Here is a 27566-nt window from a genome sequence, read left to right as displayed (position 1 = left end):
ATAGTCTGCTTAATTTGGCACAAACACACTGGACTGGACATCTAACAGCTACTTTCCTGCGTGCTGACGCGAAAAAGGCGTCCGTTGACGCAACTGACAAGCTAGCCCAACTGCAACCTATGGTAGGAAACCGCACTGCGTGTTAAAACAGTAATGTTGTTTAGCACTTATATTGTTATGTGTCTCATGTTTTGAGTATGAACAAAATTACCCGTTAGAAGCTCACATTTTCTCTTGCGAAAACAGATTTAGTTGAGTGCCTGCTAGCTAAAAGATGACGTGCGATCAATGCGTTCCGCTGCGCAATGATTTATGGGAAACGTAACACACCTGTCACACTAAAAACAAATATGGCTTCCTAGTAAATTTTCTCTGCCTCTTACCTTTTCTTTTTTGTTTCTTTTTCAATACGGTCTATGGTCTTTACTCTTTTCTTAAACCTTACACATTTTCTTTATTTTTTATTTTTATTTTTTAATACCGCTCTTTTTCCTAACAACTTCCACAGTTAGGTATAATTAGCCTACATAATACAAATATTTATAAATGCAACATTAGGGTTCATAATTCTTAATCTAATCTGTTATATACTTGTATGATTATGGTATTTGTTTCATTTTTTTCTGTTCTTTGGTCTTATTTTGTGTTGACGTTTTGAGCACAATAATCAGAGTACAGAATACTGTACATTATACAATATGTTTGAATTGGAAATGCTCTGTCTCATTTGTTTTTTTTTCTGATTTAAATAAATATTTTAAAAGTATGTAATAGTTGATGTTACTTTTGTTTTTTCTGTTTTCGGGCTCACCTCTGTCTATAATCATCAGCAGTCACACAATCCCTTGTTTCAAGTCCATGTATTAAACATGTGCAAAGTGAATTGCAAAAGGGCTAAAAAAAAACTGGCACATCTGTTGTCTTTACAAAAACAAAATACCTAGACACATACAATAGGTGTACCACTTTGACAGGTGGTGATAAGTTGAGACATTCAACCACAAATGGCCCGACAAATAAAACAAAATATTCAGGTGTTCATTTATTTATTTATTTATTTGTCTGTCTATCGCAGCTCTGAACACTTATTCAACAAGCATACTTGTTGATTGCATAATGTTGATTTAAGTAAAGAATTACAAGACTTGTATTGAACTGTTTTATCTGCTACTATAGAAAGAAAATGAATAACAGTGCAGTAGCAAATATATGCATTAACCTTGACTTTGTTAATGGAGGTCAGTGCACCCTATGCACATAGTCTCTTTGTTAGATTATCTGATCTAATGTTGCTTAAATGTGTTGATTGTTGCACTCTGCCGGTCACAGTATCCACTGAGCCCTCAGCTCTGTTCTCTGTCCATCAGCAGGTGTGGTGGCCAAGATGTGAGAAGGGGTCATGCCTCTGGTCAAGAGAAACATTGAGCCTCGGCACCTGTGCCACGGTGTCGTGCCTGAGGGAATTGGAAATGAGCTGGAATGTGTAACCAACAACACACTATCGGCCATCATCCGGCAGCTCAGTAGTCTGAGTAAGATCAGAATAACATTTCTGTCACTGTCATTGTGTTTTGCTTTGTTTTTATCATCAGAAAAGGCCTTACTGCACCAAGAGAGACTATCAACACTCATTATATAACCAGGGCAGGGGACGAGTGGTTCATTAATTTGCAATGTTCAGGAAGGGATTAGCATACCTATGTGTTTTTTTAACAGCTGTGCTCTCAAATATGAGACACACAAGGAAGAGGGACTGACTATTTTAGGAAGCAAAGCTACTCCTGGACATCTGGCCCATGAACACTCTCATTTGTGTGTATATGCGGATTTAGTGAAGTTACTGCAGCTTAGGGCTTACCGTAAAGCTTTTGTATCACAGGCAGACAGGACGGAGAGTAGAGTAGGTGGGCGGAGACACAACACAGGGAGTCTAATCATAGCTTCCACGTTAAGTGGATCAGAGCTGTTCCTTCATGGTGTAATGTGCTGAAACTTAACAGTTAATGTTTGTACGTAATTCAGAACATTATAATTGATTTAGAAATGTGCAATATCACAGATGTTTCTTGATGTTATTGCCTGTGATATGTGACACACTTTCTGTCTTCCTCTGCCTTTTTCTCTGGTGGCAGGTAAACATGCAGAAAATGTGTTTGGGGAGCTGTTTAATGAAGCCAACACCTTCTATGTACGTGCCAACTCTCTCCAGGACCGCATGGACCGCTTGGCCATCAAGGTCACCCAGCTGGACTCCAGCGTGGAGGAGGGTAAGCATCTGTCTGGTGTTTTCATATCTGTCATTCAGTCTGCTTTGTATTAAACCTAAAACATTTTTTCCTGGTGTTTTTTTAGTCTCTCTTCAAGATATTAACATGAGGAAAGCTTTCAAAAGCTCCACTGTCCAAAACCAGCAGGTCTTGTCCAAGTGCAGCGTTCCGAACTGTGTGGCGGACATGTACAACAGTAGCGACCGACCTCCCCCTCTCAGCACTCTCACTGCCTACAGGTACTGCAGGTGTTAAAGTTAGGTCGTATGCCATGTGCGTATATCTTTATATTTTAGTGTTCCCATCAACCTTTGCCAGGCACTTCTACAGCATCAACAACAACTTCACATCATGTGCTTACAATACACTATAAAACAAGCATCACTTATTCTATCTCATCACACTTCTTCAAGCATGCTCACTTAAGTAGATGTCTTGACAGCACAATCGTTACATGGTATCTTCCAGATACTAATGTATCATGTTGGAACTTGTTTCTGACATAAAGAGAGGACTCCACTGATGCAATGAATTTCTACTCGGACCCATCATACTTTTTCGACCTGTGGAAAGAGAAGATGCTTCAGGACACAGAGGATAAGAGGAAAGAAAGGCGACGGCAAAGGGTAACAACATACTCTGTTCAGCTGTTCTATGTCTTTACTCATCATGAGATGCTTGTTCATTCTATTCATCACCTCCTTCCTAGGAGCAGAAGCGATGTGTGGAAAGCACCACCCTTCAACGTGAGGTGAAGAAGGTGAGAAAGGCACGAAACCGCAGGCAGGAGTGGAACATGATGGCTTTTGATAAAGAGCTCCGTCCGGATCACCGCCATCCCCAGACGCTCCGGCATGGAGCGTCGTCTGAGGGCTCGCTCTCTCCAGATGGCAGGTCAGTGCTTTGATTAAAGTTGTACTGTGTTATTATATACCTGAAACGTTTGGCCTTGTTTTAACTATACTAAAAAAATCATGCATGATTTCTGTGTGTTCAAAATAAAAATTAAATATTAAAATATTGTGTATGCTTCCTGGTGCCTGTTTTAAACTTAAACAAGGTGGGCTGGGTTATATGCAGAAATGTGTGAAACCAGATGTAGATTCAGGAAAACTTTTGTTAAAAGTAAAAGAAAGTTATTTTTTTTTATCCAAAAATCAGTGACTTTTTCACTTTTTCAGTGACTCCTCAGATTTGATTTTTGTAACAGCAAATCCACCATCTGGATGTGTGAAGGCATCTGCATAAGAATCTCTCTGTGTGGCATTTTTTTCCAGGCCTGACCTCCTAGACTACCCGATCCCTCCGGTGCCCGCCCACACTGCTTATAACTTTGCCAAGTCTCATGATTACATCCCTGGAAATGCACACCCCTCGCCACCTGTGGAGCATGAATACCACAGCATTGATGTAAACTACAAGAGAGTAACCTATGCCATAGCAGAGCCCAATGCTGCAGACCGCATGAATGGTTCTACTTGTCTACCTCCAGATCACAAGTATGTTTGTTTGCTGCATAATCACAGAGCGACCCAAATATAATATGACTTTTCCAGCAACATAATCCTCTTTCTTTTGCTGTCAAACAGCTCTGCACCCCCACCTCCTGTTCCAGGTCCCCCTATCCCATCAGCCCAGACAGCCTTTGGTTTTCCCCTGGGTGCACTTCCACCAAGACCACATAACGGAGTTTTGCATGTAGGACCAGGATACCCACTCCCCCCAGTACCTCCTCCTCTGGGGCCTCGTATGGTTCCTCCTCCCCCAGGTCCCCCGCCTCCTCCACTCCCTCCTCCTGTTGTTCCCTCACACCTAGCAGGACACAGTGAAGGCAGCAGAGCTGAGACCAAACCTGTGAGGGATGCAAGAAGTGACCTGCTGTCTGCCATCCGCATGGGTGAGTTGGGGGATCTGTTTGTAGGTGTGAGGCTGTGTTTACACAGAGCAGAGAGGACAAGAGTGCTTGAGAGGACATAAAACAAACCTGTACTGTACTTCTGGACATGATTGTGCTCTTTCCATAGAGGCACATAACTTAAAGGCTCCAGTGAAAAATGAACCCACAGTGAGTAAAATTGTGACAGAGTTTGAAGATTTAATACATGCTTGTCCTCACCAGGCATACAGCTGAAGAAAGTCCAAGAGCAGCAGGAACAGCAGAGCAAGCGGGAGCCAGTAGGCAACGACGTGGCCACCATTCTTTCCAGGCGCATTGCAGTTGAGTACAGTGACTCTGAAGATGACTCCGAGCTTGATGAAAATGAGTGGTCTGACTGACCAAAAAACACAGCAGCTGGTTGAAGTTTTGCCTTATTGGCTTCTCATTGTAAATAAAACAAGGCAGCATTTGGCTCCACCTAGTGGGATCTGTGCATCAAGCCACTACTTCTGTAGCTACACAGTTTGGACCACTGTTTTAATCAACTATGATAAATTAAAGATGGATTAATGTTCTGTTTTATACCACAAAGGCCATTAGTTTTCATAACTTTGAACATCAAACTGCATGTTTTTAATAAACTGTCCTTGAACACACCACACCTATATGACACAGTAGTCTCAGCACCAGGTCTTGTTTCTGATGTGTCACTGCAAGCTAAGAACAGCTACAAATAATTCATGTAGAGACTGACTTAATATTATGCTTGAGTGTCAGGGCACTGGACATGCTGCCTCTTTTGCTATAATGAAAATCATTAACACTTGCAGCTTTATAAAGCAATGTTCTGGACATTATTAGTTACCAGTTAATTTATTGTCCTGGTGATATTCAGCACATAAAAGCACAAATCCCTGTATAATGTCAGTCCTTGAAGATTACATTCATTTGACCTTTTATAACTGCTACCTCAGTTTGTGACCATCTCACTGTTCCACCATGTGTGTAGTAGTTGTTGTTGTAGATTATTATGAACTGTGCACAGTTTGGTTCTGCCAGTAAATTATTATTTGTTTGTGATGTTTGTCTTTGAAAATGATGAACTAACATTAAAGTTTTTAAAATAATTGCCGTAATTGTCTGTTTTCTCTTCCTCTTTTCTACACACTAAATGTGTTTGAAATTAGGGGGAAAATGCCATACATATTTATGAAATAATAATGGAAAATGTAAATAAAATTTAGAAACAAGATAAAAATGTTTTGAATGGAAGGTGGAATTTGCAGTCGGTAAACTAAGATTTTTGTTTGATCTTTCAAATCATTAAATAAAATAAAGATTAGTTAGTAGGTTAGTTAGTAGGTGTACTTTGTATTTTTATCCAGCAGAGGTCAGTAGTGCATCTGGAGGCAGAGAACGACGGAACTAATCTACCAGGAAACTGTTGACCGTCAGACGCCATATTGGCTCTACAGACGGCTAACTGCCGTTTATACGGAGAGAGCCGCTTGAGCCACAATGGAGGTGTTTTCTTCCTGTGACAGTCCGGTGTTTGGCAGGTGATTAGCACAGTAAAGCTTCTCCTCAGCCTGCTACGGTGGAGATAAAGCTGGACAACTGTTTTTCAATAAAAGGTGAGAGTTTTATTTTGGACATAATGTGTTGTTGATCCAGAATAGTTTTCATTTCAGTCTCGTGTTACATATTGCAAAACAATCGATTGTTTAGCTTAACCTGTGTGTTGAATGATTTAGGTAGCTAGTGTTTGCTAGCTAGTCACCTGACCTCCCATACGCACACACACGCACAAATCAGCTTTGGTCTGATCTTACGTGTGTAGTAGTGACAAACACTGTTCTGCCATCTGGCTAAAGATACATCCTCGACTGTCTTGATGTATATTTTCTTTGGTAAAACATTTTGCGGCTTTAGAGAGTTAGCTTGTGACCTTAACACTGCTAGACTTGGCCATTCATTCAAAGCAGCACACTGTGGTGCTCACTTAAGTCTCCTTGTAATCGATGAATGTTTAAAACAAAGATGTGCTGTTTTATTTACTGTGTAGCTCGCTATCATTATGTAGGATGTGTGTTGAAGTTTTGCTTCCTTAGTGTATTTAAACATAAATGACATGTGAGCATCTCTGCCTCCTATTTGTGCTTCAAGGGATTTTTTTAAGGCAAAAACTACCAAGATGGATACCTCAAAGCTTCCTAAGATTCGGGATGAGGAGCGAGAAAGCCAGTTTGGATATGTACATGGTGTCTCTGGACCAGGTCTGGTTTATTCTCTTCTGGTTGCATTACATAATAGTATTAAATGATTACACTACATTCAAGCCCCTGCCAAACACATGAATTAAACATATCAGAGCCCACTTCATTCTTTATCCAGCAGACATTAAATAATTTTAGTACGTCCTTATCTTGTCTTTTAATCAACAGTGGTGACAGCTACTGCGATGGCAGGCGCAGCCATGTACGAGCTGGTTCGTGTTGGTCACAGTGAGCTGGTGGGAGAAATTATTCGTTTAGAAGGAGACATGGCAACTATCCAGGTCTACGAGGAGACATGTATCCTTTCTGCTGCCTTATTACACTCCGCAGTAGTTAAACTTTATAAACAGGCTTCAAAGATTTCGTTGTTGGTTCCCCTTTACTCTATACCACAGCTGGTGTGTCTGTTGGTGATCCTGTACTTAGAACAGGAAAACCTCTCTCTGTAGAACTGGGACCAGGTATCATGGGCTCCATCTTTGACGGTATACAGCGTCCACTAAAAGACATCAATGACCTCACTCAAAGCATCTACATCCCAAGAGGAGTAAACATCGGCGCTCTTAACAGAGACACTAAATGGGAATTTTCACCTGGTCAGAGCCTTCGGGTAAGAAAAACACATTTCAGCTTAGTCTCTCGTGTCTTTTAAATGATCTGACTTATTTTATGTGATCCCTTCTCCAGGCTGGCAGTCACATAACTGGCGGAGATATCTATGGGACTGTGTTTGAAAACTCTCTAATCAGACACAAGCTGATGCTTCCACCTCGCAACAGGGGCACCATCACCTACCTGGCACCTCCTGGAAACTATGACATTTCTGTGAGTGTTGCTCCAAAAGCAGAATGGCTTTCAGTTTGATAAAAACTGATTTTCAGATCTTTTTTTCATTTAGGATGTGGTTCTGGAGCTTGAGTTTGAAGGAATAAAAGAGAAGTTCACCATGGTGCAGGTGTGGCCAGTACGACAAGTCCGTCCAGTAACAGAGAAACTACCTGCCAACCATCCACTCCTGACTGGTCAGAGAGTTCTGGATGCACTTTTCCCGTATGTATCGCTCACAGAGTGGCTCATCAGCTGGTGTCTTCCAAGAGCTACATCATTTGTTTATGGTATATAAATCTGCAAACTGCAGATGAAACTGTATGGCCTTTGTGCTTTACAGATGTGTGCAGGGCGGCACCACTGCTATACCAGGAGCCTTCGGATGTGGAAAGACTGTGATCTCGCAGTCACTGTCCAAGTACTCCAACAGTGACGTTATCATTTACGTCGGCTGTGGAGAGCGTGGAAATGAAATGTCTGAAGTACTGCGCGATTTCCCCGAGGTTAGTGGAAGAAAAAAAAGTCACACTTAAAGAGAAAAAAGTTATAAGATATTTGTTTGAGAAAACAATTCCCCAGTGTTCATGTTAACACTGATCTTGCCCAACAGCTTACTATGGAAGTTGATGGCAAAGTAGAGAGCATCATGAAAAGAACAGCCCTTGTTGCTAATACATCGAACATGCCTGTGGCTGCTAGAGAGGCTTCCATTTATACAGGTATCAACCATTCAGACTGATAGATAGATACACTTTATTAATCCTAGAGGGGAATTAATCCATTGACATTTACAACATGCCTCTGCAGGAATCACACTGTCTGAATACTTCAGAGATATGGGCTACAATGTCAGCATGATGGCTGACTCGACATCTCGATGGGCTGAAGCTCTGAGAGAAATCTCTGGACGGCTGGCAGAAATGCCTGCTGGTGAGTTTATTGGTTAGATGTGATTTGTTTATAAGTTAACCAGACAGTGAAGGTGATTGTTTTTGACTGTGTCTGTAGACAGTGGTTATCCTGCTTACCTCGGCGCCAGGCTGGCCTCATTCTATGAGCGTGCTGGACGTGTGAAGTGCCTGGGAAATCCAGAGCGAGAAGGCAGTGTCAGCATAGTGGGAGCGTGAGTAGCCGTTGAAATCTATATTGAAGTGATTAGGAAGCTTTTCAATTGAGGGACTCAATCGGACAGCTACACACACCAAAGTGCTAATAATTTAGGTGAATATTAATTTAATACTGTGAATTTTTTGTAGTGTGTCGCCCCCTGGTGGAGACTTCTCAGATCCTGTCACCTCTGCCACATTGGGAATTGTTCAGGTAAGTAATGGGCAATGACTTGTCTGCTTCTCATCCCAACATTTGAACATCTTTGCAGTCAGGATGTCTTCTTTTGTGTGTGAGACTTTTTTCTTCATTTTAGGTGTTCTGGGGATTGGACAAGAAGCTGGCTCAGAGAAAGCATTTCCCCTCTGTTAACTGGCTCATCAGCTACAGCAAGTACACAAGAGCTCTAGATGAGTATTATGACAAACACTTTCCTGAGTTTGTGCCTCTTCGGACAAAAGCAAAGGAGATTCTACAAGAGGAAGAGGACCTGGCTGAAATCGTGCAGCTTGTAGGCAAGGTGAGGGAGGTTCATTTGTATACACTGGATAGAACCCCATAATTAATGGTTGCTCCATACTCCACGAGAACAGAGAACTCGCTCCATGGGTGGTACACACGTGTGTGTGCAGAACTCCTCATACGGCCCTCCTACGCAGCGCACGTCACACACAAAGGTTGACAATGCAATTGTATTGCAAATTGTGAGCACAGTCATGGTTACCTGGCCTAACGAGCTGATAATGTTCAGGGAAGAGGGCGCATAGCATGACAATAGATAGAAGATCAGTGTAGCTGACTGTAGCAGACCTCTGGTCTGTGTGAGTTTAATTCTGTGAATGTGTGGATGACTATCTGCAATAATACATCCCGTCTCCTGGTGTTTAATGTGCGCAAGCCACTGTAACACCATGATCAATACTGGGATTAATTTTTATCGCCACCTTTTGGACAGACGCTCTCCTCTGTGCGCGGTGTTTCTTGCCAGCTGCTCATCTAAATTGTCCATTGTCGCTGTACTTCCTCCTTCTGTCTGTGTGTTCTGCACCTGAAGAAGCTCTTGCGCTTCTCCACATTCATCATGCCCAATAAATTCCGACCAATCACAGCATGGTTGACACACAACCTTGAGCGAAAAAGTTCTGCCTGGGCCATGTGTCCGAGAGAGCTGCCCAACGGGCGGTCCGAGATAAAAAAATGACGTCATTTTGTGGGCGTAACGTCTGCAGGGGGAAGGGAGTTCTCTGTTCTCGCGGAGTATGGGTCCAGCTTAAGTCTTTCAAACTGATAGCATGCCAACCTGGTTAACATCAGGGGAACTGACTTCTCTGTTTCATTCACAGGCCTCCCTTGCTGAGACTGATAAAATTACTCTGGAGGTCGCAAAGCTCATAAAGGATGACTTCCTGCAGCAGAATGGTTACACCCCCTATGACAGGTAAAGGCTTGTTAAAAACACATTTAGAAGTGATATAAAAGTTGGAAAGTTCTGGATCCTGTAAAATTAGGTCCGTGTGTGATTAAAGACAACATTTTATGAGTAAAATTTCCACAAGAGCAGCGAGTTGGTACATAAAGATCCAGAGGAAGGTCACCACTGTTAAGCAAGTAAACATGTCAGAAATCAAAATGTTTTACAGTAAGCAGCATCTGATTATCATTATTGTATCAGTGGATATGAAGAGACATGTCTGTGAATATTTTCTTTGATTTGATGATTACATAACGAGCTTCACACGCTCTCCCCTCGTCAAACACAGGTTCTGCCCTTTCTACAAGACTGTTGGCATCCTCTCAAATATGATAGCTTTCTACGACATGGCTCGACATGCTGTGGAGTCCACAGCTCAGAGCGACAACAAAATCACCTGGGCCATGATCAGGGAGCACATGGGAGAGGTCCTGTACAAGATCAGCTCCATGAAGTTCAAGGTGGGCCATTGTTCATTTTTGGAGAGGATTGTTTTAGTTATATAAAAATAAAACTCGTATTAACTACTGTATATTCTCCAGGACCCTGTTAAAGATGGTGAGGCTAAGATAAAAGCAGAGTATGCTCAGCTGCTGGAGGACATGCAGAACGCCTTCCGGACTTTGGAGGAATGAGTTTCTTACCTCTCAGCTCTTCTCCCAAATATCCAAAACCCCAGTGCAGTGCAACAGAGTGCAGATGAATTGGCCCGTGTTCTGAATGTGTGCTTCTGTCATGTGTATTCCTCTGTGTTTACATCCCCTTAAACATTCCATGACCTGCACAAATTTGCATTTGTCATTATTTTTTTTAGAACTCTACCCATCATGAATACTGGAAACCCCAGAGACACCTGAAAAAAGCTAGTCCTCTCATTACTTAGCACTTATAGATCACTACACCATCATGTTGTGGTTAAAATCAATGCTGCACTACACACAAGCTGCAACGAAGAATGGAAATGAGTGTTTCTTTTCCCTCCAGTGATCAATGCAGATGATGAATCAAATGGGGACAGGCACTTGAATAAAGGGACAGAGGCACTGTGTAATGTATCAGGGGGTTTACATTCTTCCACCTCTTACCTCTTAAGTGTGATGTTGTGACGGCTATATACTTGATATTATGTATAAAAACTTGTGAATGAATGAATCTGTTAGTTTGTGTTGTAACAGACATCTCACTGTTGTGTTCATGGTACATTACTGTCTCCTAAAATAAATGTAAACAAAAACATTTCTGTTGTTTCAGTAAGATTGTATTATTTATGAATCATAACTACAACTTGTGTGAGAAAGACTTTTGAGTTATGAACAGGTCAGGACTGTAGGTGGCGCACACATGCTGAAGAAAGAAAGGCACGGAGGCAGAAACGTTAAGCCACCTACTAGTTTGAAGATTTCTTTGAAACAATCTGCTTAAACTGTCCTGACCTGTTTAAGCGATACATCACTGTACACTCAGCTTATGAACACTTGGTATTTAAGCCTCAAAGTGAAACAATAGAAAAACAATTTGCATCTTTTCCCTTTGATGCCAGATTTATCTTTCCCTGTCTACATCGGTTTGATTATGGTTCCAAGCTAACATCCTGTTAAAATCAATTTAAACAAAATTTAAAAAAAGTTTTCAGGACTGAAAAAAGTAGGTCTGAAGCTACATGTTTGTAGATATTCTGGAACAACATACTTGCTAAGTACCATGAAAACCTGCACCCTGCAAGAACATCATCATCATCATCATCTGTTCACCCTTGTTCTCTTGTTGTGCTTTGTTTGCTACACACACACTGTCTCAGCAGCTTGCTGATGCATTCTCTTCAGCATGCACTGTTGGTTAAGAGGGGTCCAGCATCAAATCCTCCAAAATAGATTAGAGTCGCTATCTCAGGTTCCGGGCTCCATTAAGACTAATGGAAGCATAACCCACAGGAGCAAGAGTAGCATCTTTTCTCTGCATTGATTCCATCTATCCAGACTTACACACACACACACAGTGCAGACATTAAGGTTTCTATGTTTCTGTGTGTATCTGTGTTGAAAAAAATTAACAAAACCATAAGCTAAGTGGGTTTGCTCATGTTAAGGTGAAAGTAGAGAAGAGCAGAACAGTGTGTTCATGTTGCTACCTTTGTGATGATGAACATTACTTAATTACAATAAATGTCAGCTGTGGTTGAAGTTTTGCTCTATAAAAAGTACTAACTGACTAACTGACGGGCAGTAAAAGCTGTGCTTTTACAAACACTTAATACTCCTTTCTGCTCCCATTATGCTGAATCTGATGGTTTAAGTGCTACCCACTGATGTAGTAAAGAGAGGGCAGTGGGGTAAAGGCTGCATCCTGTGCTGTGCACACATACAGTAGGTATAGTGTGCATTATTACACTCATGTTGTAGTCCTTATAGATTAGTTTAGAATTTCAAGCTGACTGCAGATCAGCTAGCATCACTAGCATTTTTTCTGAAATAGCAAAACCTTCTTCTTGCAAGAAGCTTTCATCTGCATCTTATCTGCTGCATCAGTCTGACAACGCTAAATGCTTTTATGTCCACCAGTCTCTCAGGCCCAGAGCACAATTGAACTGGAAGAAACTAAGCAGACATTGTTGTGTCTTCTTTGTTCTTCTTTTTTTATGTATTTTATACATTTAGACCAAAAAACAAAACAAAAAACAAATCGTATATATGTAGAAAAAGTTTTTTGAGACATAATAAATAAAAATAAAGGAATTTTTCTCCTCATAACTGGCTTGTGTGGGGTAGCTTCGTGAGTGTGTGCTCCACGGTGGGAATAGTGGGTTGGGGAGTGAGAGGAAAGAAAACATGACCTGAGGGGGTCACTTACCACATTGTCATGTTGGTATCTTTGTCTCTCTCTCTCTCTCTCTCTCTCTCACACACACACACACACACACACACGCACACACGCTCACACTCACTCACTCACACACACACTTCCAGAGTTCTCTGCGTGTGAGCAGCAAGGTCCAAGTGCTTGTGGGAAGAAACATGATCCCAGAAGGTGGGGCTGCCCTGTGGATCATTGCTCACTCCCTCATCTATGAGTGCCTGTCATGTTTCATATACACGCACCCTCGTCCAGCTGGATTATCAGGGCTGCTGTTGCTGCTTTTGAACAGCTCATCATAGCCCCTCAGCTGTGGAGAGAGGTATGACAGACTCCTGGCTCTCCGGCTCCCTCAGCCAGTTGAGGTAGCGCCTATATTTACCAAGCATGCCAATGTTAAAATCTAAAATGAAAACTGATAGATGCTGTAAAGCAAGTATGTCAGAGGACGACTTGTGAACTATTTAATGATATGTGAGAAAGATAGCCTTTGGAAAAGTGAGCTGGCCGATGCAACACAATACCAAACCACTTGGACTTGAAGTTGCTGTCTGTGGGGACACTTCCACCATGGGAATCCAAGAAACCAGCTCACTGCACTGACACGGCGCTGCCGCAGCACCACCACCGCAGAAACATGCCAATTTGCTTTTTTCAACACAAATGACTGATGAGAAACTAGGCTGCTCTTCTCTTTTTTACCCTCAGTGTCTCACAGATGGAGCTTGGTGACAAGGGCTCATCTTCTTTTCATCATTCATCTTTAAAGACCACAGAACTCTTTCCTGGAAACCAGACGCTTCAGCCATACTGAAGTTTTTCTGCTTTTATTTTGGAAAACAAAAGGTAAGTCAACAGAGAAATTACGCATCTTTGTGAAGATGCTTCTTTATTTTTTATTAGAAATGATAATCAATGATGATTGATTTAAAACTTAGCCCAGCGCTCACTGTGATGTGACCTTCTTTTGTAATATCTTTCTGATGGCTCCTTCATTGATCGGTGTCAGGCTATATTTCAGATGTATACAAATCAAACTAAAAAGATAACTCACAATGACATCTCAGAGTCTTTAAATCTTGGGTTTACTGGCCCAGATAGTTTGTCCCTGTGGACGCAGTGGCCTTGTTTCAACAAATTACATTAGGAGCTCCTGGGAGCTGAGAATCATCTGATTATGGAATTTATTAATTTTTATAAAATCGTTGTATTTATGTAACCGTTCATAGTAATGTATTGTTATTCTGTGGCATTACTATGATCAGTGCTGTAGTAGTATACAACAGCATCAGTGGTTTGTGTTTATTTTTGCTCTGCGTAGATGCGTAGTTTAGGACGTTGTCAGCCTGCCTCTCTGACATGAGACAGAATTTCAGTGAGTATAGGACCAGATTACTCTGTGCATTTTTTAAATGACAGCCACTTTCTGTGTTGCAAACTTCAGTCATCCTTAGCCAGCCATTATGAAATGGGAGAAGTTAAAGCCTCCAGAGCCCGATGAGCCCATGTGTTGCTGTGAGTGTGATAACCACCAGTACGGATGTTGCTGTGACTGTGAAGATCTGGATGAAGCCTTTAACAGGTAGTAAAACAGGTATTTGCTTTAGTGAGAACACACAAGCCTCCACACAAAATTACTTCCACAGCAGAGGCAGAATGTCTCTACACTTCATCGACAATGCTCTGCAGACATCAGATATAGTCCACTTCAATGTCCAGGGAGCAGATGTTGGAGAGGACTGACCTTAGCACAGACACTCTTGTGACACACTTCCATTTCCTTTTCATGTCTTGTGACATCCCGTCACCCCAACCATTGGCATCATGGGACTCCAACAACTATACAAATGAACTAAAAGCCCATCTGAAGGTATTAGCCTACACTGGTCCACATCTAGCAGATAGGATGCTAACTTATTTGTACTTTTGAAGCACACAATCTTACACATTGCTCCTACTAACTAAAGGGGGACCTCGGCCAGTCTGTTGTTTCTGTGGCCTCTAAAGGATTTTGGCAATATTTAAAAAGCTAAAAAAGAAATGCAGCTTTGTGACTGCTGTTCATCTGTAGGTGGCTGAAGAACAAACCCACTAAAAGCGGATGTCAGCCTGCTGTTCTGAGGGCCATTATTGACAACCTAGAGGTCTCCATGATCCCGGCCCTGCTGCTGCTGCCGGTCCTGCTGAGGGTTGCTGCTCTGCACTACCTGCTGGGACTCATCATCCTGACAGCTCTGCCTGGCCTGGTGCTGTGGTACTACTACGCCACGCACCGAAAGAAGAAGCGCACCCTCTTCTTCCTCACCCTTGCGCTCTACTCTCTGGCCCACATGTACTACCTCTTCATCACAGAGATTTTACCTCGCGGGGATGTCAGCCAGCTGCAGCTGTGCGCTGTGACTGCTGGCATGATTTTCACCATAGTGTCTCTAATTCACACCAAGAGAGGCCCAGGGTTTGTGACAGCTTCCCTCTATGAAGCACACAGCCACAGTAAAGAGGGTAAAGAGGAGTCTACACAAGTTAATGGATCTATCCAATCAGAGGCATCCTCAGGCCTGCAGATAACAAAAGAGACTCAGACTACAAACTGGAGCAGGTGTCCGGTGTGCAAAATAATGCGACCCCCGCGGGCTGGACACTGCCGGACCTGCGGATCATGTGTACAGCGACTGGACCACCACTGTATCTGGTGGGTCAGATTTCTTTTGTAACCTGTGCAGTGAACTTTACTTTCCTCACAATAATACGTAGATTGACGTCTACACAAAGACATGGGCTGCAAACAAAAACAAAAATAAGTCACATATGAGCTTCAGGTAGGAGACGTTGTGTTGCTGCCTTCACCTGGTCTGACTGCTGTGTTGTGTGTCTGTGTGATGTGTCGAGGTGTTGTAGGATAAACAGCTGCGTTGGACAGGCGAACCATCGCAGTTTTCTTCTGACCCTGTGTGTGTTTGTGCTGACCTCTCTGTATGGGATCAGCTTGGTGCTTTGCAGCCTTTGCCCTCAACAGTATCTAATGACAGCCCTCTTCTACTGCCCTGGAGTTTATGGCCAGTTTAGGTACACAACTTTTGTTCTGTTCTGTTGTATTCTGTCTTATGTATTTCCAGTCTTAATTATTTGGCACATACATTGTGCTCTCTCTCTCTCTCTCTCTCTCTCTCTCTCTACAGCACAGCACTTTGCTTCACCTGTGCTTGGTACAGCAGCATTGTCACCGGTGGACTGCTTTACCTGTTAGTGGTGCAAGTTCTGAATATCAGCTTCAATGTGACGGAGCGGGAGGCTCAGCTGGCTCTCAGGTACAAAGCGGGCCAGAGCCGTCTGTGGGGACTCGTCATCAACACAGGAGAGCATTCACGTGGCTTCTACCAGAATTGGGTTGAGTTCCTCACCATGGCAGATGCCTCGGTTTCTCCTCGCTCCAGCCTCACTGACTTGGTCTAGTTTCACTTTGTGCTTTCATGACTATATGCACCATATGTGACACAGCCCATCCATGTCTGTAGTGCAATATTGTTATTTTGTATAATTGTCATAAATATTTGGACTTCTTCTACTTCTATCTACTTCTCTATATACCATAATGTTCTCTATATACTATAATGTTAAATAAAAAATAGTCTCCCTTTTAGACTCTTGAATCCTCATTTCCCACTCTTAACCATTATTACTTATCATACATATCATCTACATCATGGGCAGAGCAGATCGACCGGACTGTTTAAATCAATACATTTCTTCCATCACTCAGCTGAAAGGTTTATTTGGCATGTTCCTCAGAAGCAGCAGTATGGATAGTCTTTCCTCTGGCGCCACCCTCAGGCTGCTCAGTAGCTACAACTCTACAGTTTTACTGAACTGACAACTGCCATGCTGCAAAAGGCCCAAAGGCCTAAATGTCAAATTAGAAATCTAATCATCTGAGCAGCAGGTTCAGCATAATGAGCTATCATAACTATGAATTCCACTGGTGTTGCCCTCAGGCAAACCTGCTTCAGTTTTTTTTTTATCCCACTGAAACCTTCAGTCAAAAGTAGGGCGATTCTTTGGGTGCGGACCATAAGGTCTGAATTTAGAAAAGAGAATATATCAGATCTGAGAAAAGAACATAAGGAATATCTAACTAGCCTTTATTCTTGGGGGTTACATTCAAACAGAATCCTATAATAACCACTTTAGTTTATCCACAAGGGCTTATGTGTATAAAAACCTTCTGACACAAAATCTTTGGCAAATTTTAACTTTTGATTCTAAAGACTTTTGCATGCATGTGGCAGGTTTGTGGAGTCCACAGTCTAAAGAAGAATGAGAGTTATGCAACCCTAATTATGCAAAAAGAAAGAACGTCAGCACTTTTTTAGATAAATGAACCTTCACGCAGTCACCCAGGAACAAAAATCTGAAGTCAACTAACACATGATTTATCACCCTCAGTCTACTACCTGCTGCTATGGGTCACGTCCAGGAGGTCCAAGAACTTTACTATAACACAGATGGGATATGTACGCTCCATGAATGCTCTTCCATCACCAGCTCCAGACGGATCAATCAGCCCTTGAATAAATGCCCAAACATATATACTTTTCTAACACAAGATTGGCTTGAACAATCATTTTCTCAGAACTAACAACATACCTGTTTAAACTAGCAAAGTATGTAGGTCAGAGGAATCTTTGAACTGCAGCATGTATCTGCCTGTGCCTGGCTCACTGCTCTGTTTCTACATTGCACTTGTTCCTCTCTTCATAGTGGAGTCATGGTTGTGCAGCAGAGAAAAGATGCAGTAAAAAGTCAGCTGCATGCGTCTCTTTGTCTTTGCACAAAGCATCAGGAAGAAAACAGAGTGCATGAGATAAGCCCCCAGCAGCTAACAGCATTAGAGATGCTTCACTATATAATCTACTCATACAATATACTGCAGTAAATTACAATTGAGTCACTTTATTTCCATTCTTCCACTTGAATTATGGTGGTTATAAGTGAGTGTTTACAGCTTTATACCAACAAAAGAGACACACATGCAGTTCTCCTCATGAAGTATGATCTGGACTCTGATCTGAAAGCATTTGTGTGGTGTACAACTATCACAACTGCTGACAGATGAATTTGATTCTGTGGTCGGGGCCGCAGAAAGCACTGGAGGGCAGCCACTGCCTTGTTTACCACTTTGAGGTGCCATTTTGTTTTTTTACAGCTTGTGCTCAGAAAATAAAAAGTTTAAAATGAAGTCTTTTAAGGCCTGCTATTTAACAGTCACTGCTTGATTGACAGGATTTCATTTCAAGTCATGTTTCTTTGCATGTTTTCACTGTCTGCCATTTATCCCTCACACTTTGATTGATGTCTGAGCTGGCAGCACTAAACCTTGTTGCTGTGAAAATATACTGTGTGATTTGCATGTTTGAACCCATCCCAGCTCCAGGGGTTTGTGGGTTTGTGGGTGTGTACACTGGCTGTAAGGGAAAGGGGGTTTTCTCAGTCACTATATAAAAGGTGGCAAGGCTGAACTTTAACAACAGACAGACTTCCAGATCTTCCATCACCATCTCTGCACTGACCTCACTCCTCCTCAGTAGCTATGAATCTCCTGCTGACCCTGCTGGGAGCAGTGCTCTGCTCCCTCATGGTTTCCTCTGAAGTGGCACCTCAGGCAGACTTCAACGTACAGGCGGTGAGTGACATGACTGGCTGAGGACATTTAAAGACCGGAGCATGTGTTAGCAGTTTTTTAGTGGCACAAATATTTATTTTAGAATATAATCACAGGATTCATCGATGTTTTTACTAATTTATTGTATTAATCTGCTTTTTCAGAGAACACATATGTAGTATACAATCAAATGGAATTTAAGTTATAATCTTGCACGAAGATAATGTGCTTTTACACATTTTAAATTAGGTATAACCTTAAAAATATTGGTTATTAAATGAATATTTGCACAGTATATTGTGTTATTTTTGTATTATGTTTGTGTGTGTGTGTGTCTCCAGATGGCAGGAAAGTGGTACCTGATCGGATTTGCCACTAATGCCCAGTGGTTTGTCAGCCGCAGAGACAGCATGAAGATGGGCACAGCCATGTTCACCCCAACTGCAGATGGGGATCTGCACATGTCATACGCCAGTCTGCTGTGAGTGTGAGAGGACAGAATGAAGGAGCATTAATGACTTCATACAATTCATAACAGAGGTGAATGGTGATTTCTCTGCAGCTCTGATGGCTCTTGTTGGAGGATGAACCACCTGGCCAAGAACACTGACGTGCCCGGAAAGTTTTTATACACCAGCGAGCGTGAGTGCAGCACAAACCCAGAGACAGCATGCTCAGTTCTGCAGGCCTGCTTTCATATCATTTTATGATATTCCCTTACATTACCAGGTTGGGGCAATGTGAATGACATGCGCATGGTTGATGTGAAATATGACGAGTACGCCCTGATTCACACCATCAAGACCAAGGGGGATGAGTTCACTGTGGTCAACAAACTATATGGTACAGTCCTCACTATCATCAGTGTCCAACTCATTGAAATGTGTTAAGCCCACTGCAGCAGATTAACGTTGCATGTGTTCACAGGACGTGCAGCCGACCTCAGTGTTGACATAATGGAGAAGTTCAGACAGTTCTCCTTGCAGACGGGAATCCTGCCTGAAAACATTGCTTTTCTTCCCAAAAACGGTACTTTTTAAAGATTTCTGTACCCTCAAATCAATGAAGAGTGATGTTTTGTATCAGCTTATTCTGTTTTTCCTTCTCTAGCGGAGTGCCCAGCTGCTTAAATCTGACAATGTGAAAAATCTGCATCTATCAAGATAAATCCTGCTCTTCAACCTGGTTTCTATAAGCAAGATGCTGTTTTCATGTTCTTGCAGTTGTAACTTAGCAACACTGTCAGCAAAATAAAAAGATAAACACAGATAAAATAGAACAACAGATAAAATACTTTGCTTTATTTGCTTTTTTAACAAATACGCTGAAGTACATCCATAACAACACAGTTGAGATTTCCTTTTATCAAGTGTTTACATCTACACGCTTTGTACAGATTTGTATACAAAACAATAATTTACGTCCCATAGAAGTCTAGTTACACTTAACTATACAACAACTTGTAAATGAAATAAATATAAAAACAGAAATCATCACAGGTGATAACAAAAAAATGTAAAAAGCCATAGTACATGTACACCACCAGCACCGGTCTTGTCTGAAGTTGCATCTAAAAAAGATATACATTTTCCCTTTTTTAGTGGCAAAAGTACATCTGCACTGGCGAGAATTTCAGTCCATGATTTTTGTAACGGCAGCACCAGACATACTGTATGATTCCCATTTAGACCAGACTGTTACAAAGGGACATAGTCCATAGATGGCGTTTTTTTTAACGATTAACCAGATATGTCAATTCATAGAAAATGAATCCGTATGAATATTATTCTTTGTCAAATAGATGGGATTTCACTCCCCCAGGTAGCATTAATGAATTACAAATACTGTCAGTCAGGGCTCCATCTTCACTGCTTTGGGCACTTGTTCTGAACACTTGCTAGCTTGATTGGACATGTGACAACAAAGCGAAAAGACCAATACCGCCTCACAATTTATGTGCATATGTGAACATAAGTTCACATCCACTTTTTAAAAAAAAAACAAAAAACTGCATGTTGTGTTGAACGCCGAGTTGAAGCTCAGTGGTCGCTTCAGTTCTCTGCACAGAGCCAGCTTTGTGTTTTTGTTAACACAACAAAAAGTATTATGTACAGAGTAGTGGGGCCAGAGCACCAGGAAGCACAAGCTGCTTTTTCAGTCCCTCACTCTCTCCTTTGTCTCTCTCTCTCTCACACACACACACACAAGATTTTACCAAGTGCTACTGGGAACAGGTTGCTAATCCATACTGCTGTGTTAAGTACATTTTGACAAAATGACGCAAACATTTTGAAAATCACACTTCAGTTTGAAGACAATTAATTAGGACCATTGTGATTAAGAACCGATTGCTACCTGCAAAATTAAAACAAAAAAAATTGTATCTACAAAGAGACGTCTGCACAATCTGCCATGCACACTGTCACCAGTAAGGGACATGCAGTTAAAAGTGCAAGTCTACGGAGGGGCTCGGCTGCTAAGTCTGACAGAGCATTAATGTTATGTACATGTGTATACATTTCTTGAGGTTTAAAAACAACAGAATGGACTAAGTGCAGCACTCACACTCACCAATTTCCATGTGAGTGGCACTGTGCTGAGGGGTGCAGTGATTGGGGTGTGATTGATGCTTACAACATCGTTCTTTGTAGTGGCACAGTATTTGGCTCGCTCAGAGTCACTCTGCCTGCACCACGTCTTTGTGGTGGCGCATGATATGCTGGTTCTTCTCCGAAGGTCGTCTGAAGCCTTTTGAACAGATCTCGCAGCGGTGTGGATAGTCTTTTGTGTGAATTGAGATCACGTGTCGCTTGAAGCCCGATGCGTCCCCGGTGCTGTAGTCACAGTACTGGCACTGGTAAATTCTCCTTTCTTTTTGTCCTTTGCCAATAACTACAGTCACGCTACTAGCTAAGCTGGCTGCACTGACTCTAGCAGGCGGGCCAGCACTGCTTGACCCACTAGGTGCAGACTTTTTAGGCGTCACAGCAGGAGTGTGTGTTTCTGTCCTTTTGGTCTCACTCTTTTCAGGTGAGGCCTGTTGCTCCTTTGTGTGCACAGACAAGATGTGGCGACTGAGAACAAAAGGGTCTGCAATTTTAAAGTTGCAGTGCCGGCACTGATGGAGTTTCTTGGTGCGGTGGGATGCCGAGTGCTTCTTTAGTTCTGAGGGGCGGTGGAAGCCTTTCCCACAAACGGCACATTTGTGGGGATAGTCCTTTGTATGAACAGATATGATATGGCGTTTTAGGTCACTGGAGTTGGAACTTTTGTGATCACAGTGGGCACAATGGTGGGTCTTATTCTCCTCGTGTGTTAGTCCATGCTGCATTAACTCCTCTTCTTCTGCAAAAGTCTGGAAACAACGCTCACACTTGTATGGCATCTCTTTGCTATGCTTGGTCTTGATGTGTGTTTTGAGATTGGAGGAATCAGCTGACTTGTAGTCGCAGTACAGGCAGGAGTACGGCTTCTCACCAGTGTGCGTGCGCATGTGTTTCTTCAACTCTGAAGGATGTCGAAAGCCTTTTCCACATTCCACACAGATGTGGGGGAAGCTTTTGCTGTGAACAGCCAGCAAGTGCCGATTGAGCAGTCCCTGCTCAGCAGTTTCATAGTCACAGAACTTGCATTTATGCATCTTGGTAGGCGTTGGAGGTGGCTGGCTTTTGGGTTCCCGGTGATGGTGCTGCAGTCTGTGAGAGAACAGTGCCGCCTGCTGGTGGAACTCCTTCCCACACATTTCACACTCAAAAGGGGCCTTGCTGCTCAGAGCATGCACCTCCATATGGTTGTGGAGGCTGGCTTTCTTGTTGGTTGTGAAGTCACAGTCTGTACATTGGTACTTTTTCCTGGTCAAGACATCCTGGTGGTGATTCTTAGTGTGGCGTTTCAGGAAGCCCCGTGACTTGAACTTTTTACCACAAAGCATGCAGGGATAGACTGTCAACGGCTGACCATAAGGACCAATGATGATGGCTGAGGAGATAATGAAAACATGGAGAAGGAAATGACTACAAGACACTAGATCGTGTAACATAAACTGTCATCTTGGCATTTTAGTTTCAATTTTTGTTAAAACTTTTAAATCTATTGTATTCAAAAAATACAGTAGAAGAGTATGTTTTTGTTGTTTGATTACAATGATGAAATCATTGGAAGTTCCTAAATAGTGGCAGAACAAAACACTCAAAGTTCATCAGCTTTGACCCTTTACATTCAAAATTACACGTACCTGTCTGAACCTGTCGATGCTCAGACCTTCTCTTGCTCTTGTTGCGCTGTCTATTGATTTCATCAACCCCATCTGATTCATCGATATGCAGCAGTGCGCTGGCTGCACCGTTTCGGTTTTCACAGCCCTCACCATCATCTGCACCTGTTAGAGAAACAACTCGTCTTTAAAACAACAATCCGCAAAACCAACCAACATGTGTAAATCTTAGGCCAAGACACTCAAGAGTCGTGGTTGATGCACAGGCTTCCAGTGTTGTTTTAAAGCAATTTAATAGACAAGGGTGCTGACCATAAGCAGCTGCCCAGGCCACAGGCATGAAGTCCTTGCTTAGAGACACACTGTCAAACGAGCGGTCGTGAGTTACTGGCTCTTCGCCTCCTACCACCACTTCCATATAAACCTCATCAGTCACCTTGGACCCACCTGTAGATGAGCCCAACATGTACAAAACCAAAAAACTAGTGACGTTCAGTTTCATGACAGCTGTCCCCGCTCGTTACAGCAACATGACTCACCATGGTTTCCCTGATTGTGATGAGAATCCCCAACAGACATGTAAACCATCTTCTCTCTGAGCGCTTGGCCTGAAGACTCCGTTAACGCCACGCTTTCTGTGTCTCCATCGCTGATATCAACCGATTCTCCTGCAATGTGACAACATTATTTATTTATTTTCAAATATGCCACATTTTTGTTGAACTGCAGAAAATTAAGCGATTGAGTGATTTTCTGTCTAGTTTTTTTTCAGTACATTACAAAAAACCCAATAGCTACACTTGCTTAAATAAAAAAATGACAGTCATTCATGTTATTTCTTTTCATTTTCTCATCATTAAAAACATCTACAGTGGTACCTTAGATTATGAGTAACTTGGTCTGCGAGCAAAATAAAGCAAGTTGATAAATTTCAACTTGATAAACGAGTGATGTATTGCAATACGAGTTGCGAGTCTACAGTTTGTCTGTCGAGCGCCACATCTCACTGCGAGATTGTGGGTAATCGTCAGTCTCAGTCGGCGTGCCTTACTCATATAATCAACACTTGTGTGAGCATATACTGTTTACTATAGCATTGTGACCCTGTATGAGCATGTGAACATGTGGGCTTTACACACACACACACACACACACACACACACACACACACACACACACACACACACACACGTCACGGCGACACACAGATAGCACCAAAAAGTAAGCAAATTAAGCGATATAATAACAAATACTATCCTTCATATTTTGTATCATTTTTATATCAATATTTTTGGGGTTGTGGAATGAATCATCTGAGTTATATGGAACAAATTATGCTCACAAACCAAAGTACCACTGTGTATATGCACTAATGTCAGAGTAATGTAAAGAGGGGTTAGACCACTTGTACTCAGCATATGAGGAGGATAACATTAGCATCTACTAACCCATGTCATCTTCCCCAGAATCTGCCTTGAAGATGTACACCTTTATCACCTCCTGTCCATCTTCATCTTTCTCCACCTCCTGGTCCTCTACAGCTCCCTCCACTGTTACCTCTGTCCCATCTTCAGACACCATTTTTCCAGCTTCGTCCACTAGTGAGGCAACACACATTACAGTACATTACTGATATGTGGGGTCTAGACACTCATAGGTTTTACTTTATTTGTCACATCTGGATAAAATCCTGCTTGTCTCCAGTCCTTAGGAAGGTAGCAATGCAATACATCTCAAAACATTTGTAATGGTGACTTGAGAAAACCTACTTCTATTTTTTCTTAGATCAGACAACAATACAATTAAAAATGAAATGATTTGGTGTAGATTCAGAACAAAGCAGTAAACTTACAGGATATCATTAGATAATCTCCACAGCCATCCTGGTCATCTTCCTGCTGCTCTGGGTCCAGCCCATCTTCAGGGATGTCTCCCATGGCAACACCTTCCTCCTCACCCTCCAAAGCCATCACGCAGGTTTCTACAGCAACATCTTCATCTTCATCGCAATGCACATACTCAGAAACCACATCCTCAACAGCATCCTGGATGACTAGCTCATCCGGGGCAAATCTGTGAACTGCCATGCCTTCCCCCTCGCCTTCTGACACCAACACAGTCTCTTGAAGCTCCACAACAAACTCCTGCCCGCCGGCACCACCCTCATCTGGAAGAAACAGGATTACCCAGTTATCCAGATAACATGCAAGAGTAAAGCACAGTTACACGAGCAAGGCTGCTTACCCGATCCGTGCAATATTATTTTAGGCTCCTCAGAATGTATTGCAAGCCTAGTGACATCCTCATCCATCGTCCTTGCACTGCATTTGTCACTTGAGAGCTGGAACCAAACGATAAAAAGTTTAGATTGAAGCAAACCCCTGCAATTCTAAAGATTCACAGATTTGCTGTAATCATAGTCTTAGGCACCAAAGTGACATAAAAGTTGTTTGTAACCAAGGATGTCCACATACTATAGCAGCAGGTCAATATTCTCCGCAATAATAAATCAGGTGTCACATGTGTTTGAGACTGGGTATAACGAGAATTGAATTTGAGCCCATACAATCACACATCATTTGTACATATGCAAACATTAATTTGATTTGTTCCAGACTTCATTTCCTAACAAAATGCCACATGATGCAGATGTGACTTGTTGTGTGTCACTCTGCCTCTTTCTTTTAAGATGTTTACAGGAAAAGGAACGATAAGCTTGTTTCCTATGCCTTTTTAAGAAAAATGTGTTAAGCTAACATTAAACATGTGATTCACATGACAAAGAGAGCAATGACCTGGCACAGCCTCTGCACCCTGAGCACTGGCTTCAATTTTGCTGGTAATACTAAATGCTAGTAAAGACTTGCAAATGTAAATGCCACGCATATGTACCATTCTTTTAAACTGTATTAAATACATGTTTTTCTTATGTCTTTAAACAATGTGTCTTGAAAACTCCCTAGCACCAGAGTCTGACACTTAAGGCATGGCATTTAAAAATCATACCTCACAGTATTTAGTCAGTTAATATTCATTTGTATAGAAACTTTTGCCCTTGGCCGATATAGTACTCTGCTGTATTCTGCTATATGGTGCAATAATGCTTCTCTCTGGAGAGATTTGTTTGTTGTGACAGTTCACCTTTCGCAAACTCCACAAGTCTTGCCTCTATGCCTACTGACATTTGTAAATAGAGTAAAAAATAGATTGACCACAACTGAGAAAATTCACTGAGTGTTTGCATCTGTCTGCAGCAGAGGACAGCAAGAGAAATGACCAGTGGCACAATTCCCTTGTCTGCATCACTACTTCAGTTACTAAAGATCACACACATATTACCCTTATTAGTTCTCACAGGCTATGTAACACTACCTCCTTCGTGGAGATGCAGATGTGATAACGTGCAACACAAAATATCTCTCCCTCAAAGAGACATCACAGGAGGATGCAGAGATGTAAACAGAAAACGATGCAGCCGGGGTGCCATTTAATTTCCACTGGATGCACCATCCCCCACATTCAGGTGGAAAAAGGATGACAACGGTGTGAGGAGATGTGGCGCAAACCAGAGCATCAGTGTGCTGAAATACACATTAAAACCTGCTCGGGTGATCGGCATAACTTATCCACACATCCATGCGAATCTAAACACAGCACAAAACCCGATGATTAACAGTAATGTCTTCAAGTGACCACTGGAGTAACGTCAGCACTGATTACACATGCAGAGCCCGAGTATCACAGCTAGAACACACGTTTAGGAAGGATAACTGCATCAGCATGCACACAGAAGGATACAAACACAAAGGAAACACGGACGGTTACATTAGGTCTGCACTGATGTAGCCTGCTAGCGGGAGGAGGGCTAAACACATACACACACCTTTTCTACAATCAATTTTCCTCATACCAGCGTGCGCCATTTTGTTAGCTCGATGTCTGGTCAATGCTAATTTAACGATAACTAAAAATACTCAACAGCGACGACAAATTGTTAGCTGCGATTTAAGGGACGGTTAGACTGCACATCAGCCATTATAATCAACAACAAACGACGATGACAACTGAAGACTGGCGAATCTACGTGAACCTTTAGTGTCGGCAGGCTGGCTAGCTATCCGGATAGGCCTGATTTACCAATTACGGCCTCTATTGAGGCCTGGGCCCGAGAAGAAAAGGCCCATCCCTTTGCGGCCTCTCGGCGAGAATAATGAATTAAATCAAAATAGCACATGCATGCAAAAACAGACACCAACCGACACATGTAAATGCAAACATAGCTCTGAAAACAGGCGTCTCGCGAGCAAAAATGATCCGCATACCTAATTTGTGCTGCAGGGATGGCCTCTGTCCGCTCCTCGGCTTCCCAGGCCGCCTGGTTCCCCCAGTCTCGGGCAGGATTCAGTCGGGAATTTTGTGTTATTTGGGCGGGCCGGAGAAGAGCAGAGAAGGAGGGGTTAGGGGTTGTTTCTGGAGCACCGCTGAAAGCAAAGCAGGACGTCTGGAGCCAGCTCTTGTCATGCTACAGCCCCCCGCTCCTCCAGCTCCGAGGCCGCCGTCAGCACGACACGTCACAGCCCGAGAGCAGCAGGAAAATGCGGAAGGGTTCAGGTGGAAATCACCCCGACATGCACCGAACAGGCCATAATCTGAAGACCGCTGCTCAAACGGGTTATGTCAAAGCGTTCAATGCAGTGTTAATTTTAATGAGTTTATGCCCCAAAGCTGATGCAGCGAGTGATGGGCTGAGGACTGCTTCAGTTCCCCGCAAACAGCAGAGGCTGCAGCGGTGGGGTGGACAATAAAAGGAGAATAAACTATGACCTCCGGACGCAGAGCATGTACTATTTAACCCTCATGCGTTGTTCGGGACATTTTTGTCCTCTGAGAGAAATTTTTCTGTTTATTTTGGCCATAACTTTGTCAATATGTGGACAAATTGAATCATTTTTCCTCAATAAGCTTAATTTTACATAAATTTTGTTAATATGATTTTAAAATTTTTCATAGGTCAAC

General features: G+C 42.4%; 5 protein-coding genes across 7 annotated transcripts; 4 read left to right on the top strand and 1 right to left on the bottom strand.

The window, feature by feature from the left end:
* Positions 1-1399: 1399 nt before the first annotated feature.
* Positions 1400-4544, top strand: LOC114446281 (wiskott-Aldrich syndrome protein family member 3-like). Its single transcript, XM_028421792.1, has 8 exons — positions 1400-1532; positions 2133-2267; positions 2353-2506; positions 2776-2893; positions 2977-3161; positions 3545-3766; positions 3857-4164; positions 4387-4544. The coding sequence occupies exons 1-8, from the start codon at positions 1400-1402 to the stop codon at positions 4542-4544; spliced, it is 1413 nt and encodes a 470-aa protein (XP_028277593.1).
* A 1085-nt stretch (positions 4545-5629) lies between these two features.
* LOC114446392 (V-type proton ATPase catalytic subunit A-like) lies at positions 5630-10510 on the top strand. Its single transcript, XM_028421994.1, has 15 exons — positions 5630-5780; positions 6313-6422; positions 6591-6719; positions 6818-7032; positions 7110-7247; positions 7321-7472; positions 7591-7753; positions 7861-7969; positions 8058-8180; positions 8259-8373; positions 8507-8570; positions 8674-8877; positions 9701-9795; positions 10118-10289; positions 10371-10510. Exons 2-15 carry the CDS (start codon positions 6341-6343, stop codon positions 10461-10463), a joined length of 1854 nt encoding a protein of 617 aa, XP_028277795.1. The 5' UTR covers positions 5630-5780; positions 6313-6340; the 3' UTR covers positions 10464-10510.
* Positions 10511-12995: 2485 nt separating this feature from the next.
* Positions 12996-16178, top strand: LOC114446297 (palmitoyltransferase ZDHHC23-like). Of its 2 annotated transcripts, none has more exons than XM_028421813.1 (5): positions 12996-13524; positions 14123-14260; positions 14750-15370; positions 15577-15744; positions 15858-16178. In XM_028421813.1, the coding sequence occupies exons 2-5, from the start codon at positions 14142-14144 to the stop codon at positions 16129-16131; spliced, it is 1182 nt and encodes a 393-aa protein (XP_028277614.1). In that variant the 5' UTR covers positions 12996-13524; positions 14123-14141; the 3' UTR covers positions 16132-16178. The 2 variants fall into 2 exon arrangements, with proteins under 2 accessions (XP_028277614.1, XP_028277613.1); XM_028421812.1 differs by having other exon boundaries at positions 15568-15744.
* Positions 16179-18191: 2013 nt separating this feature from the next.
* On the top strand, positions 18192-19623 carry LOC114445722 (lipocalin). Its single transcript, XM_028420874.1, has 6 exons — positions 18192-18358; positions 18679-18818; positions 18900-18979; positions 19067-19180; positions 19265-19366; positions 19448-19623. The coding sequence occupies exons 1-6, from the start codon at positions 18266-18268 to the stop codon at positions 19465-19467; spliced, it is 549 nt and encodes a 182-aa protein (XP_028276675.1). The 5' UTR covers positions 18192-18265; the 3' UTR covers positions 19468-19623.
* Positions 19624-20342: 719 nt separating this feature from the next.
* On the bottom strand, positions 20343-27331 carry LOC114445721 (zinc finger Y-chromosomal protein 1). Of its 2 annotated transcripts, XM_028420872.1 has the most exons (8): positions 26873-27331; positions 24795-24891; positions 24403-24717; positions 23999-24148; positions 23090-23218; positions 22863-22997; positions 22572-22715; positions 20343-22315 (listed from the first exon to the last, which is right to left on the bottom strand). In XM_028420872.1, exons 2-8 carry the CDS (start codon positions 24859-24861, stop codon positions 21015-21017), a joined length of 2241 nt encoding a protein of 746 aa, XP_028276673.1. In that variant the 5' UTR covers positions 24862-24891; positions 26873-27331; the 3' UTR covers positions 20343-21014. The 2 variants fall into 2 exon arrangements, with proteins under 2 accessions (XP_028276673.1, XP_028276674.1); XM_028420873.1 differs by lacking the exon at positions 22863-22997.
* Positions 27332-27566: the final 235 nt, after the last annotated feature.

The sequence above is a fragment of the Parambassis ranga genome, chromosome 14, assembly GCF_900634625.1.
Source record: "Parambassis ranga chromosome 14, fParRan2.1, whole genome shotgun sequence".
In the NCBI taxonomy this organism is placed as follows: domain Eukaryota; kingdom Metazoa; phylum Chordata; class Actinopteri; family Ambassidae; genus Parambassis; species Parambassis ranga.
This window is presented reverse-complemented; position numbering and strand designations above follow the sequence as displayed.